Here is a 13,674-nt window from a genome sequence, read left to right as displayed (position 1 = left end):
GTATAGAGTAGATAATGCCAATTTTCAATTAAGTATTTCTGTAGTATGGAAACTTTTAATTGCCATGTTATACAGCAAATGTTGAAACTTTCTTTTAAGAAGCTATGTCTATAATCTTGTTAGATTTGATCTGTACTTTGCCAAATACATGAAGAACATTTAACTACTTCACTCATGATTTCATATTCTGCTTTCTCACAGCCGATTTCTGCATCTGCTGCCTATATACTGAGTGAAGTTTGTCGAGACAAGTATGATGCTGTTCTGCCTCTTGTACGATTATTGCTACACCACCATAAGCTAGTTCCATTTGTTGCTGCAGTGGCAGAACTAGATCTGAAGGACACCCAGTATGTATTTCATGTTTAGTGATGTCATGCCTTTTTAAATTATTCTTAGAGTTTCAAAGGGCTTCATGATACAACACTGATAAGTAAGCATGTCGAATTTCTTTCTCTCATTATGTAAAACTGACTAAATACATTCATCTTTTAATGCTAGTTTATAAAAACATTCTTTAAAATCACATTGAAGCTGGGAGTCAGTTAATGATTGTGTGCTATTTGGTAAAATTTTCTTGGAGCTAGTATACAGCTAAATGTAGCAAGCTAGCAGTCTTGAGTTGTGTCTAAGAGCACATAGGTTTTTATTTTAAAATGTCATAATTTGGCCACTGTTTTACTGGTCATTAGATTGGTACTTAAAATGTTGCAAATTGCTGAGAATCTTACCCTGTTTCCTTTAGTATGTGACTTAAATGAGGGGTATTCTTTTTCTGCAAAGATGCCTCGTAAGTACATACATGTCCTCCTGCATGCCTTGAAAGTAGCAAGCACAGGAGTTTTTCCAAGTAGCAGTGTATGGCCTGTGAATTTGCAGCTCTGTGGTTAGGAGAGAAATGAAGTAGACCTGAGTAGTGGCAACTGAGGTGCCGAGTCATGTCCTGTGGAGATGTGGAAGGGATTTTGTCACCACAGGATGGTTCATTTCAAAGCTGACTTATTCCGGATTTAAGTAAGGTGAGACAATTTAACTGTGTAGAAAGGGGTGACTCATGGAAAATAATTTTCTAAACTTCATTTTAGTACACACATTCCTTTCCGTTATAATTGAACTGTAACAAAGAAAGGTTAAACTAAATCTCTCAGATTAGAAAGATTTACTTTGCACAGCTGGCTCTCAGTTTTCTTCAACAGCTCTAATGAATAAAAAGCAGAACCCTAGATTAAATTTGTTTTGGTTAAAGTGTCTTGAGTTTATCAGTGTTTAGCAGTATGCTATTTATTGTAGCTCTGCTGTTTATTGTAGCTCTAAGATTTTTTTCACCAGGACTACTGGAGGAAGAATTGTATATCAATGAGGTGCAAGTCTTCCTTATTTTGGAATTTTCTCCAATTGTTCTTTCTCACATTCAGCACTGGATTATAACTTCCTTTGTCTAAAACTTCTTAGGCTTTTTCTTAAGGTTTTATGTATATTCCTGGTTTTGGTAATAGTTGTAATAATGTTCTTGTTTGTTCTCTTTTTGTTCTGAGTGCGATTACAAGCTGGGTATCTAGGTTCTGGAATTCCTGACTGAAATATATGAAAAAATGTTTTTTAAAAATTAGTTATTTAATAGCAAGATAAAGTATTAATCGGGTTTTGTAACTGAGCTTCTTATTTTTCCCTGTTCAAATAAATTCTTTTCTTACAGAGAAGCAAACACAGTCTTCAGAGGCAACTCATTAGCAACTCGGTGTGTAGATGAAATGATGAAAATAGTGGGGAAGCACTACCTAAAGGTTACTTTGAAACCTGTTATTGATGAGGTAGGTTATCCTACTGAAACTGTTTTCAGGACACTTAGCCCCCTGGGGTATCCTGTCTCTTTGATAGGCATTCTTCTTACAGCTTGCTGTGTGGTAGTAATCACTCAGTTGAAGGAATTCTAGAGGAAAGTTAAATTGAGCAATAATTGGTTAAGTTTAGTGGGAGGAGCTGCTTTTTGTTATTTATGTTCCAGGTGCTTGAAAATAAAGTCAATGACATTTGCTCCAGCTTCTAACACATTGCAGAATTGACCCACATGATGCTTTATGTAATTTATCCATGTAAAAAGGCACACACAAAAGTGAGGATGATTATTGCATGCTGTTATGGATCGTTAGAACCTATTTAGAGTTTTACCCCTAAATCTAGGACTGAAGCTGGTTTTAAGTAGGTGCATTTCCATGCTTTTGGTCTGAAAAATGGAACTCCTATAGTTTTATTTGTTTGTTTCAGATATGTGAGTCTCCTAAACCCTGTGAAATAGATCCCATCAAATTAAGAGAAGGGGATAATGTAGAAATTAATATGGTGAGTTTCCTAATCTGTTTTTCCTAATTTAAACTTTCTCAATCTCATAGAAAAACATTTTAAAAAGCAGCTCTGTGTAATGGAAAATGAGTAACTTATGGTAGTTAGTTATATACTATAACTGTATATATATAGTTACTATAACTGTATATATATAGTTATATACAGTAACTTACAATTCTCTGATTCCAGAGTAAACAAAGGAAAAGTTGTATTTTCTTATCCCTGTGTATGAAAACAGCAAAGGAAAAGTCCAACGGAAAATGGGTCTGGGAGGAGAAACTAAACAGAGGATTACAATCTTCCTGACCAATTTGCTGGGTGTTGTGATCCCTGATGTTCTGTACTCAGCATCTAGATGATGCAGTAGCTAATTAGGACTGTTTTAACACTTTTCATTGAAGTTTTGCTTGCCTCTTGCCTGTTACCAGAGGATGACGTTTAAGGCAATAGTAGCTGCAACAAACGAAATTAACGTTCACTAGGTATGCATGGGAAGTGGTCCTTCCTTGTAACATGTTGTTATCAAATTACAAAAATAGATAGTTGCATATTGCCAGACACTGCTTATATACTTTAATGTAAGTGAGCATCATTAAACTATCTTTTAACACTAGTAATCCCATATAAATATTATGAGGCTTTTAAAATATGCACTGTGCTAAAACACATAATTGAATAGTCAGGCAGTGTTTTGAAAAAAGGAATTGTAGTGTTACGTTTGTGTTCAGGAAAAAACCCGTAGAAATGCAGATGTTAATGGTCTGAAAAAATACCTTTTTTCATAATTGCAGGAAAATCTACGCTATTATGTAGACAAAGTATTCCGTGAAATTGTGCGGTCAAGTATAAGTTGTCCTACCCTAATGTGTGATGTTTTTTATTCTTTGAGGCATCTGGCTGCCAAAAGATTTCCAAGTAAGTGTTCTCTAAAAACTTTTGAAAATGGTGTTGAGAGTGAAATACTTAACTTCTGCAGTTACCTTATGGGGATTGTTAAAATTCTTGCCTTGTCCAAAGCTGTGCCCTGAACTTCTTAACTTGACAATCAGGCATTTGTTTTTCTGTCAGCCTGTAAGTTATAGTAAAGCCTTGTGGTCAATCAGCAGGAATTTTGTATTTTCTGATACAAAAATGTAGCAGGTCAGAAACACTGCAAGACAGTAGCAAATAAGAAGTCACCAACAGAAATATGAGATACTAGAAGAAAAGCACAAGTAATACAGGAAGTGATTTAGTTGAGATATGTAACATTTGGAAGAACTGATCTGTTTATTGCTTCTACAGAAGCAAGATGTAAACTTGAAAATAAATTCAGTATTTACATCTTAACTACATGAACTGCAACTGTTAAATATGACTAGCACATTCATAACTTAGGTGTCCAGCTTTACTACTTATGGGTAGTTTTGGGGAGGGTGGATAATTTAAACTATTTAATGTGTTTGTAATGTGACCAGTATTAGAACAGTTCTATTCTTTCAAAAGGGTTATAATATAGGAATAATGTGGTGGGTCTGAAATACCCTTATACTTCAGTCAATTAAAATCTGAAATGTCATATAATAAGCTACAATGGAAGAATATACTTCTCATAATCAGCAGCCTTTCTCTGATTCATGTTTGTCACTGGAACTGACACCATAAATTCCTCTAGTTAAGACAGTCCTTTCAGAATAGCTGACCTCCCAGACAGATGAGATTGAAGTGATCGTTAGAGTAAGGATGTGATCCCACTATATTTCCCAGTATAAAGGTGTAAATATACCTAAAATACTAGATGAGAAAAATCCTCATTTACAGCATCAAAATTATATAACACCATGGTTTTATGATGCAACTCAGAATTGCAGTTGAAGTTGTTCGTATGTGTTGACTGCATTTGTTGTGCAGTGTTAATGTGTTTGAGTTGATCAGTGATTAGCTTTATGGGTCAATAAACCTGATCAGCCCTAGTGTTTAAAGGCAACTGCTACAGTATGTTCTCTTTTGGTTCAATGTGCATACAGCCATACATAATCAACACTGTGTATGTAAATGCTTGCAATAATCTCATCATTCCTAGTAGTGGAGCTCATGAGCCAGTTTTACGAGAACAGAACTTCTTTTTGGATAAATCCTCCATTATAAGTAGAACATTTCTTACATGATCATCTTTCTCATTTCTTGCACTTCATTGATTTTTCTATTGTGTTTTAAAATATAAATGTCTCCTCTGATGTTATCTTCTTAAGGATTTTTATGTTGACTGTCTTCATTATTTCCTATTAAGTTTAGTGCATGTTACATTTCATGGTTTTTCTCTGCAGATGACCCTCATGTACAGTATTCTGCAGTGAGCAGCTTTGTGTTTCTTCGTTTCTTTGCTGTAGCCGTAGTCTCACCTCATACTTTTCATTTACGACCTCACCATCCAGTAAGTTTTGTGAAGCTTTGTTCTGTTTTATTCATAACCGTCAGATCTGTTTATCTGGGAAGGCATAAGTTCCTTTCAGTGGGCCTGTAACTGGGAAATAAGATTACTAAATGTCTCTAGGTTGAGTTTTTTTCAATTTTATACCTCACCAGAGGAACTAAGACATTTGCAGTTCTTTAAGCATCAAATTTCTCAGTCTTTATGAGGTGTTCTCAAATGATATAGAAGAGCTATTGATATTAAAGACACTCTGCCTGTTTTGGGAATGTGCTGCTTTGTTAGAATAGCAACGTGACTGAGGGCTCTAAGGCATATGCCTGAACTGCATTGGTTCCTTCCACTGTGGAAGTTAAATATCCAGATGTCACTTTTACTTAAAAAAAAAAAAAAAAGTTTCCATTTGTGTCTTAAACAGAATCTGTAGAGTTATCCAGTAGTTGGTCTGCATATTTATTCTGGACTCCACTAGTTGCAGTGGGTTGCCATTTCAAATTGTGAAGTAGATATGCATTAATAAAAAAATCTTCAAAGACAGGAATATGGAGATAAGAAAGAAATACTGTATTATTTTCATATAAAATACAGAATGAATATTAAATCTTCTGCCCCAGAGGTTACCTTTATTAGCTTTTTTTACCTACTTAGGTGTGTTGTCCTTTCAAAAGAAAAAATCTACTTATTCAAATTTATTCTTTTGACATTATCCAGTTCATTGAGTAAAAAGATTACAGGATTTTATCACTTGAGGGCTAAACATTTTAAAGGGAACAGCAAGACCCCTTTCTGTGGCCGTGTTTATAATCCTGTACTAAAATGCAAACAGTGAGGTAGCAAACAAATAAGGCAAAAGCCTTAAAGACAAAGTTTTAAGTTCACAGTGTATTATGAAAATTTCTACCATTTATCCAGCAATAGTTCATTATGTTTAGTGTTAAGTTTTGAATAGGTCAGAAGCATTAGATGTGTAGTAACAATTACAAGATTTGAGAGGTTTGAGATGTTTTATAGATAAAAATATTTTTTCCAAGTACTAATATTAAATTCTAGTGATAGTGAGTAAAATATTAAACACTGTGCAGTAGCTTATATAAATATATTCACAAAGCACAAGTGCTAATAGGACAATACTGCATACGCATTTCTTCTCTTTGGGTGAAGAAGAAATGGAATGAATATGTGTCAGACTTACTACATTGTGTAATATAATAATTTTTATGACACTTTCATTTTTAAATCAAAGTTTTACCTGGAATTGTGAAAAAATGTGACTTCTGCATTTTGTTTCTTTATTTTAGGATGCACAGACTTCTAGAACATTAACTCTTATATCAAAAGCCATCCAGACTTTGGGGAGTTGGGGAAGCTTGACCAAAAGCAAACTTGTAAGGCTACTAAAATTGTTTCTCATTTCATAGGCAACATTCTTTGAAAGCTTTATTTATGTCAATATACCTTTTCTTTCAGTCAAGTTTCAAGGAGACGTTTATGTGTGAGTTTTTCAAAACATTTCAAGAAGAAAAATTTACTGAATCTGTTAAAAAGGTACCTTTCAACTAGATTTTTTTTTTATGGTTGATGTATCTGATCAGTCTTAATTATTAGAAGGTTGTGTTATTGTTTTCTACTAAATTTTCTACTAAAGACAAAAAAAAAATTGAGGTCCATTTCAGATGTTTTAAAAAAACCAACAAAACAAACATCCACACAATCGAATATGTAAGAGTTATACGTAGTGGACTAAGCTAATTTAGTTAAAAAAAAAAAAAAAAAAATCTGAAACAGTCTTTATTAGATCTGCTGTTTAGGAACTAATTAGAGAAATGTTTTGTGGCTTATGGGTATCCCTTGTTACATTGTTCCAAGTCCCTGCAATATATTTTCATTTAATCTGTTGCATAAAGTAATTGTTCTGTTCCAGGAGAAAGTACATGTATATTTTCAAAATAGCTTTTGGTTGTTCTCTGTTTCTGAATAGTATATATTCCCTGTGTATCTTTCCTTAAGTTCCTAGATGATGTTTCCTCTACTGAAAGTAAAGAGCCCAGTGGTCTGAGTGAGCCAGTACATCTAAAAGAAGGGTAAATACATCTTGAATCTATATAGTGCAAAATAGAATTGACTATACTGTTTTTTCATTAATGCCAACATCAGATTAATGTTCATTAAAATGTTTGATATACTGTAGAAGTTGTGATATTTGTAATTTGTGATGATAATTTGTTAGTTTGCAGAATTAGTTTAAAGCAACAGCTGTAAACTTTCATAACTAATCTTTTAAATACTTTGGAAAAAATAATTAAAAGCGGCTTAAAAGCTATTAAAGCCCGTCTGCATTTCTGTTACAATTCATTGTGTGCTTTGTGATGGTTTATTCAGGATTGTAAAAGTGTATTTTAAAAGAACACATTAATTTAATTTAGAATTACTTTGCATGCTGTTTAAGCCCAGCCAGCTAAATGTTCTGCCTTTAAAGTAGGGGAAAAAATTACCCTGTAATTAATGGTAAATGATAGAATGCTTTTATAAAAATTGAGGTGAAAGTCACCCTTTCTAAGAAGTGAACTGTCTTTTTTTTGATGTTGATGAAGAGTAGCTGATGAACCAATTCAAACAACATTAATGCGGAAAAATATTTGTATTTACCTGAGAAGCAGATTCATAGCAAGTAAAGATTCTTCTGTGAAACAAGCATCCAAATTTCAAACAAGGAAGAAATGTACCTCTTATTAAAATACTAAATAGAAATGAAGGATACAATTGTAGCGAATCAACACTTAGTAATAGCAATTTGGAAGCAAATCTGTATTATAAATTGATGGCTGTTGGTCAAAAAAAATAGTTGCCAGTGAGTACACTTAAAGTGTACTGAATACGGTTTGTGTCTACCCTTGCTATTGAGTCGTGTTCAGCATCATTTCATTTATATTCAGTTTCTGATCCAGATAAGGCCAAGTACATTCACATGTAGAAAGTGGCAGGAAAGAGAGAGTCTTGTAGTTGGATATACCTTACTCCCTTTTGGGTAAACTTGGAGTTCTGGGTCTAATAAGTATGTATCCACTCCAAATTTACTGCTACAGACCAGAGTCTGGATTGCATATTTTTCAAACTCCTTTCCTGTTTGTGGAACCCTGTACACGATCACCGTATTGGGAGGTAATCTGGAGGATCTATTTTGAACAATTAGTAGATTTTTCAGTCTACAATGAAATAGATTTTCATGTTGCTGCATGATGAACAATAATGTGTTATCTCAAGTGGTTTTGAAAACTTTTCAGAAGACTAATGGTTACATTTCATTTGATTCTTTCTTCACAGAGAAATGTACAAAAGAGCTCAGGGAAGGACTCGGATTGGTAAAAAGAATTTCAAGAAGCGGTGGTTTTGTCTAACAAGTAGAGAATTCACCTACCACAAACAGCAAGGTAAATTATGTTTATTTTACAATTATTTTTATTTTCTCAATATCTTCGAAGTGTTTGCATCTGATTTGTGCTTTTTAAAATGCATAATTTTTTTCTTTTCCCGAAGTACATATGATATGTTTTAGTTACCTTTGCCCTGATTACCAAATGCATCTGATTCATCTACATTTTCTCAATAATAAAAATGCACATTTTGAACTTAACCTACAGTATTAGTGCACTGAGGTTATAAAACAGTTTTTTAAAAATTGCTTCACTCATCTGTTTACAATTTTTTACAGATAAAGAACCAATTTTCACTATTCCAATCAAAAACATCCTTGCAGTGGAGAAACTTGATGAGAGCTCCTTCAACAAGAAAAATGTGAGTCAAAAGATAGTTTATATGTAATTCTTGACATGTTCTTTAAAGAAAAGATTTTAATTAGCTTATAGACTTACTGAAACCCTGTTACTAAACACTTCAGCAAAAAATCTTTTTTGGATCAGGTATAAAAAGCTGTATGCAGTATTTCCAAGTACTCTGAACATGGAACTTAACCTGGAGATTTGGATCTCTGCACCAACTTTTCCGACTGCCCCCCTTTCCAAATTTCTGGAATGAAGGTTAAAACTACTGTGACCTTATTACAAAGCTTACTTTTATGTAAGGTATTAGTAGTATGTATTATATTATGTTCTACTAGAAATGTATTATTACCAAAGTTGTATTTATTCCTTTTGATGAGAACGTCCTGCTTCCTGCAATACCTTCATCAGCTGAGCCAGTTGTCTGTGCTCACAGCCTCATTCTGGACCTGTAGCACATCAGTATTTCTGTTATTTCAATCCAAAATTCTGAGCCAGTGATAAAAGTACAGCTGTTACTTAGGCTGAGGATGGCTAAAGGAGAGACTTCTGGGAATCTTCTGTTACTCTCAGGATATGAAGCATGAAGTCTGAGGTCACATCTAAAGATGTGAATGAAGAGGACAAAATGCATCATGTTCTAATTCTTTAAGGATTCTTTTTTGGATGAGGAAATGGTGTAGGTGGAACACAGGGAGCTGTTTTGGTTTTCTTTTTTTTTTTTCCTCTCCTAAATAGGGCTGTGTAGTAAAATGAAAGAGGTGAAAAGTCGTCTTTTCTCCCTTGTCTCACTTTCTGTCTTAATTTGGCTTTGTTGAATTGCCTGAGCTTTGAAATCATATTCAAAAACTTTGACATATTCAAAGTTGCTCAATAACTGGATTTTTTTTTTTTTTTACAGAGCAGAATAATATTGTATTCCTTCTACAGATGTTTCAGGTACTACATGGAGAAAAGCCACTCTATATCCAAGCAAATAACTGTGTAGAAGCTAGTGAGTGGATAGAAGCTCTTTGCCGGGTAACGAGATGCAATCAGAAGAGGCTTAGTTTTTACCATCCTTCTGCTTTTCTGAATGGGAACTGGCTTTGCTGCAAGGCTACAATAGAGAACACAGTGGGCTGTGCTCGTTGCACTGCGTAAGTTGCTTCTCAAATGAAAATACATACATTTTGTAGGACAAGTATGATTTTGTATGATTCACTATACAACTTGAAAATCTGAAGGCAAGGCTTTCCCTGTCTACTTTAGCAAGTTGCACTACTAAAACCATGCCTTACTAATAAGGCCTAAAGTACTGGATTTTGCCAAGTCTATTACTTCGTCAGCCACCGTATGAAATGAAGGTAACCAATTCAGCGTGTAAATCATAAATATTGAATGGTTGATTTCTTTCCACGCAGAATAATGGATGTAATAGCTCAAGTTTATTCAGATGCCAAGCTGAATGCAGAAATATGACATGCCTAGGTCATATAGATGAAGTAATTGAAATACCTTGCTGCAGAGGGCTCAGCCTGGAAGTCTATCTCTTTCCTTAATGACATTGTCTTGTTTTAGACAGTCACTTTTTTATTGTAGCTTCACATATTCTAAAACACAGTGTACTAAGAAAATCAGCTACATAATCTTGGATGTAGATTCTGACAAATCATTTGGGTTTTGTAGGTATGTCAGGAAAATTAATAGCATCTTATAATGCATTAATGCCTTTCTTTAAGCTGCTGATTTCTGAAAACAAATGCTCTGGTCTTTTTTAAAAATAGATTTATCCTTAACTGGACAGGTTGCATAAATTACAGACTAAAGATCTCAGTCAGTCCTCTAAAATCCAGTTTAAGTCCTACAAGATAAATTTCTGAAGATATATAGAATACTTTTTTCATGTTACTCAGTTCATTCCTATATTAGGTTTCTCAACAGTTCAAAAGATTCCTGTTGCTAAATAACTTTTGGTTGTTTTTGTCTTTCTGTTTTTTTAACTGTTCTGGTTTAGGAACATATCTTGTCCTTCTGTTCTGGTTACCTTTCAAGTATAGCAGATTTTAAAAGAAGCGTTTAATTGTCATTTAATAACAATTACCCTTACTTTGATATTTTTGAAATATTTTTCTCTTGACATACTGAATAATAAATTCTATTGGAAAAAGCAATTTTTAGTATTGGTGTATTCATTGCCCTCAAAACTCTATATGCCTGTTTCTGTAGAACACTTGCAACGAATGCTAAGTTTTGTGTAGCAATTGTGAAGCTATCTGTGAGTGATAGACATATTAAAACGCTAAGTATATTGAAACAGAATCAGTTTTTACTTGCTTTCAGACCTTTCAAGAACAACTTATGTTGACTGTCCATCTCTTCTTTTCACCTTTTAGAGATGTTCCTGCTGATACTCAAATTGAGATTGATGGAGACAGAGAGACAGAAAGAATTTACTCCCTTTTCACTATCAACATGTCTAAACTACAGAAGTTGGAAGGTACTCAAATAATAATTCAGAAGAATTATACTGATATTATTCAGCTCTAATTCTTTAGGCCCATAACATCAGTTTGATGTCTTAACAATTTACCTGAAAATAATGAGTTGTAGAGACACAGATTGTATTTTTGTCATCTTAGTGCTCTGGTATCAGACATTCTTTAGTCATTTCTTTACAGTAGACGTCAGGCATGCACATGATTCTAATTGAATTTGCATATATGAAATATCTTTAATAGTCTAAACAGAGAGAAGACTGCAACTATATCCAGTTGCTCTTCTGTCTTTGCTCTCCTTTTCCTGACTATGGAGGGAATTTTACTGAACATGGTTGAGTTGCAGGAAAGCATTGATCTTCTGTTAATGTGAATAGGAGAGCTGAGTGCTCAAGATGCTGAACACAACCAGCAGAGAATCAGCCACAGAACTGTAAATACATCTAGTTGATACTGTCTCCTGCTTTTGTCTTCACCCATTTTATGTATAAGCTAGAGTAACTTCACATTTCAGAATTTCAGAATTACCATTTACGTAATAGTTAGATCTGTTTGTTAATTATCAAAATTCTAATTGGGATAATTGTAACTTTTGTAGAGGCTTGCGGAAGTATAGCAGTCTATCAAGGTCCGCGGAAAGAACCAGATGATTATTCCAACTTCACAATTGAAGATTCTGTAGCAACTTTCCATACACTTAAACAGATAATAGATATAGTAGAAAAGCTGAATGAATCACATGAAAAATACCGAAAGAAGAGATCATCTAGTGCTAAATATGGTAGTGAGTAAGTATGTTATGTAACTTTGACATACCTAAATGTCTAGTTTAAAAAAAAATAAATCACAGAACAAGGCCAAGCTTGTTGAAGTAGAGACAATTAAAGGTAGATTTAGATAACACAAAGACATGGAGAAAATAAGGTGCATAATTTGTAATAATGCAGCTTTTTACCAGTTGTCAGAAGATACAAGAAGTTCCTCTGGTGTGGGACTCATCTGTGTTCCTGTTGGGATTCCCATAAGCAGGTGCAATGACTGTCAATGACTGTCGTTTCCTTGCAACTTAACATCTGAAGTGCACACAAAATTTATCCCTAACTCTGAGTGCCTTCTAATTTTTTTTCGAAATTTCAAATTTCAGTTAAGAAATAATTAAAATATCAGGTTATATAAAACTTTAAAAATTATACTGCAGAAACATGTCTTTCATGCAGTATATTTACTGTTTGTAATTCACTCACCATACTCAATGATAAATACTGTTTCCGGTGAAGTTAAAAAAAAATCTGTTCTTTTGGAGTACCTTGTTGTTCCAGAGCAGATTCTTTCAATTCTCTTCAATCCTGGCTGATATCTGTGGAACACCACTAGCAAGTTTTCTGATTTCTTTTTTGCATCAATAAGGCTTGATTCACCAGAAAAAAAGAATGCTCAAACCCTGATTTGGTTTGCCTAGTTTAGTATTTGACTCAAGTTATTTAGAAAAATTGCTTTAGAGGTCTCACGTGAAAGTATGTGAGGTTTTCCGCAAATCATGAAATTTCACAAGTAGTAGTAGAAATTATGCAAAAAAATATAGGTTTGCTTAATAAATTGTATAATGAGAACTAGAAAGCAAATGTTAACCTTAAAAATATTTACATATAATATTTTATGTTTTTCCAGAGAAAATCCAATTGTTGGAAAAGTTTCCTAACCAAAACAAACTGTGGCACACTTGGATGAAAAAAGAAACTGGAAATGTTCTTGAGTGGTTTTGTTTGTTTGTTTTCGTGTTTTTAAATTCCTTATATGCATTTTTACAAAGTATTTAAGAACGAACATAAATGCTAGTTGTGTTGACAATCTATTTAATATTTAATAGAAAAATATCTACTTGGAAATCTGGTTTTAAGGTTTATTCTCATTTTGTTGAAGAACTTGAAGTTCCAGGTTCTTGAAGTAACAGGTGTGAATAAATCTAAATGTTGTTTTGCCATTGTTGTCTTATTGGAAAGAACTTTCTAAACAAATAAGCTTTTTAATGGAAGAAAATCCACATGGCATTTGTTGGCTGGATTACATCTCTCAATACATACACTGCAAACTTGCATGAATTTACCTTGAGTGCCTGCCCTGCTGATATGGATCTTGAAATACAAATCCCAAGATACTATGACATGGAAGAGATCTGAAGCTTCACACTCAATTCATTTGACTTTTTTCCTTGTATTAGGTGTTGTCAGGACTTGATTTATCTATAGCTGAAGTCTAACAAAATCATGCAGTATGCTGCAAATAATGTGGACAGCAGATACCAGTGTTAGTTATGTTTTTAAGTACTAAAGAAGAAGAAATCAGGGAGCTTACGTTGTACCTCTTGTTTACATTTGGGGTGAGTAATATATGGAGTGACATTAGATCACTATCTGTTTTCTTTAGGATTTTTTAAGGTACGTATTTTTTCTTAATCTAAAAAGAAATGCAGGGTAGCAACATTCTTTTTAAATAAGTTTGCCTACAGATAGAAAAATTTAAATGTGAACAGATTGTGGTTAAGTACTGATCAATTTTCACCATCCCATGTATGATTTTATTTCTTTTTTTATAAAAAGTAATAACTAGGTCCAGCTCACCTTTTGACTACAAATCTAATAAATAATCTATTATAATCACTCAAAGCACT

The 13,674-nt window shown here is 33.6% G+C and overlaps 1 protein-coding gene across 2 annotated transcripts in view; it reads left to right on the top strand.

The window, feature by feature from the left end:
* Positions 1–12,779, top strand: part of RASA2 (RAS p21 protein activator 2) — a 50,058-nt gene extending 37,279 nt beyond the window's left edge. For both annotated transcript variants that reach the window (XM_075507258.1, XM_075507257.1), the window contains exons 11-24: positions 202–350; positions 1,697–1,811; positions 2,266–2,340; positions 3,135–3,258; positions 4,650–4,756; positions 6,052–6,138; positions 6,221–6,298; positions 6,761–6,834; positions 8,075–8,181; positions 8,463–8,545; positions 9,460–9,668; positions 10,905–11,008; positions 11,605–11,794; positions 12,675–12,779. In XM_075507258.1, coding sequence (XP_075363373.1) covers positions 202–350; positions 1,697–1,811; positions 2,266–2,340; positions 3,135–3,258; positions 4,650–4,756; positions 6,052–6,138; positions 6,221–6,298; positions 6,761–6,834; positions 8,075–8,181; positions 8,463–8,545; positions 9,460–9,668; positions 10,905–11,008; positions 11,605–11,794; positions 12,675–12,705 — 1,533 coding nt within the window. In that variant the 3' untranslated portion in view covers positions 12,706–12,779. The remainder of the gene's footprint in view (positions 1–201; positions 351–1,696; positions 1,812–2,265; positions 2,341–3,134; positions 3,259–4,649; positions 4,757–6,051; positions 6,139–6,220; positions 6,299–6,760; positions 6,835–8,074; positions 8,182–8,462; positions 8,546–9,459; positions 9,669–10,904; positions 11,009–11,604; positions 11,795–12,674) is intronic.
* The last annotated feature ends 895 nt before the right edge of the window (positions 12,780–13,674 follow it).

The sequence above is a fragment of the Mycteria americana genome, chromosome 7 (assembly GCF_035582795.1).
Source record: "Mycteria americana isolate JAX WOST 10 ecotype Jacksonville Zoo and Gardens chromosome 7, USCA_MyAme_1.0, whole genome shotgun sequence".
NCBI lineage: Eukaryota > Metazoa > Chordata > Aves > Ciconiiformes > Ciconiidae > Mycteria > Mycteria americana.
Note: the sequence above shows the minus strand (reverse complement) of the source record. Positions and strands in the feature narration are given on the sequence as shown.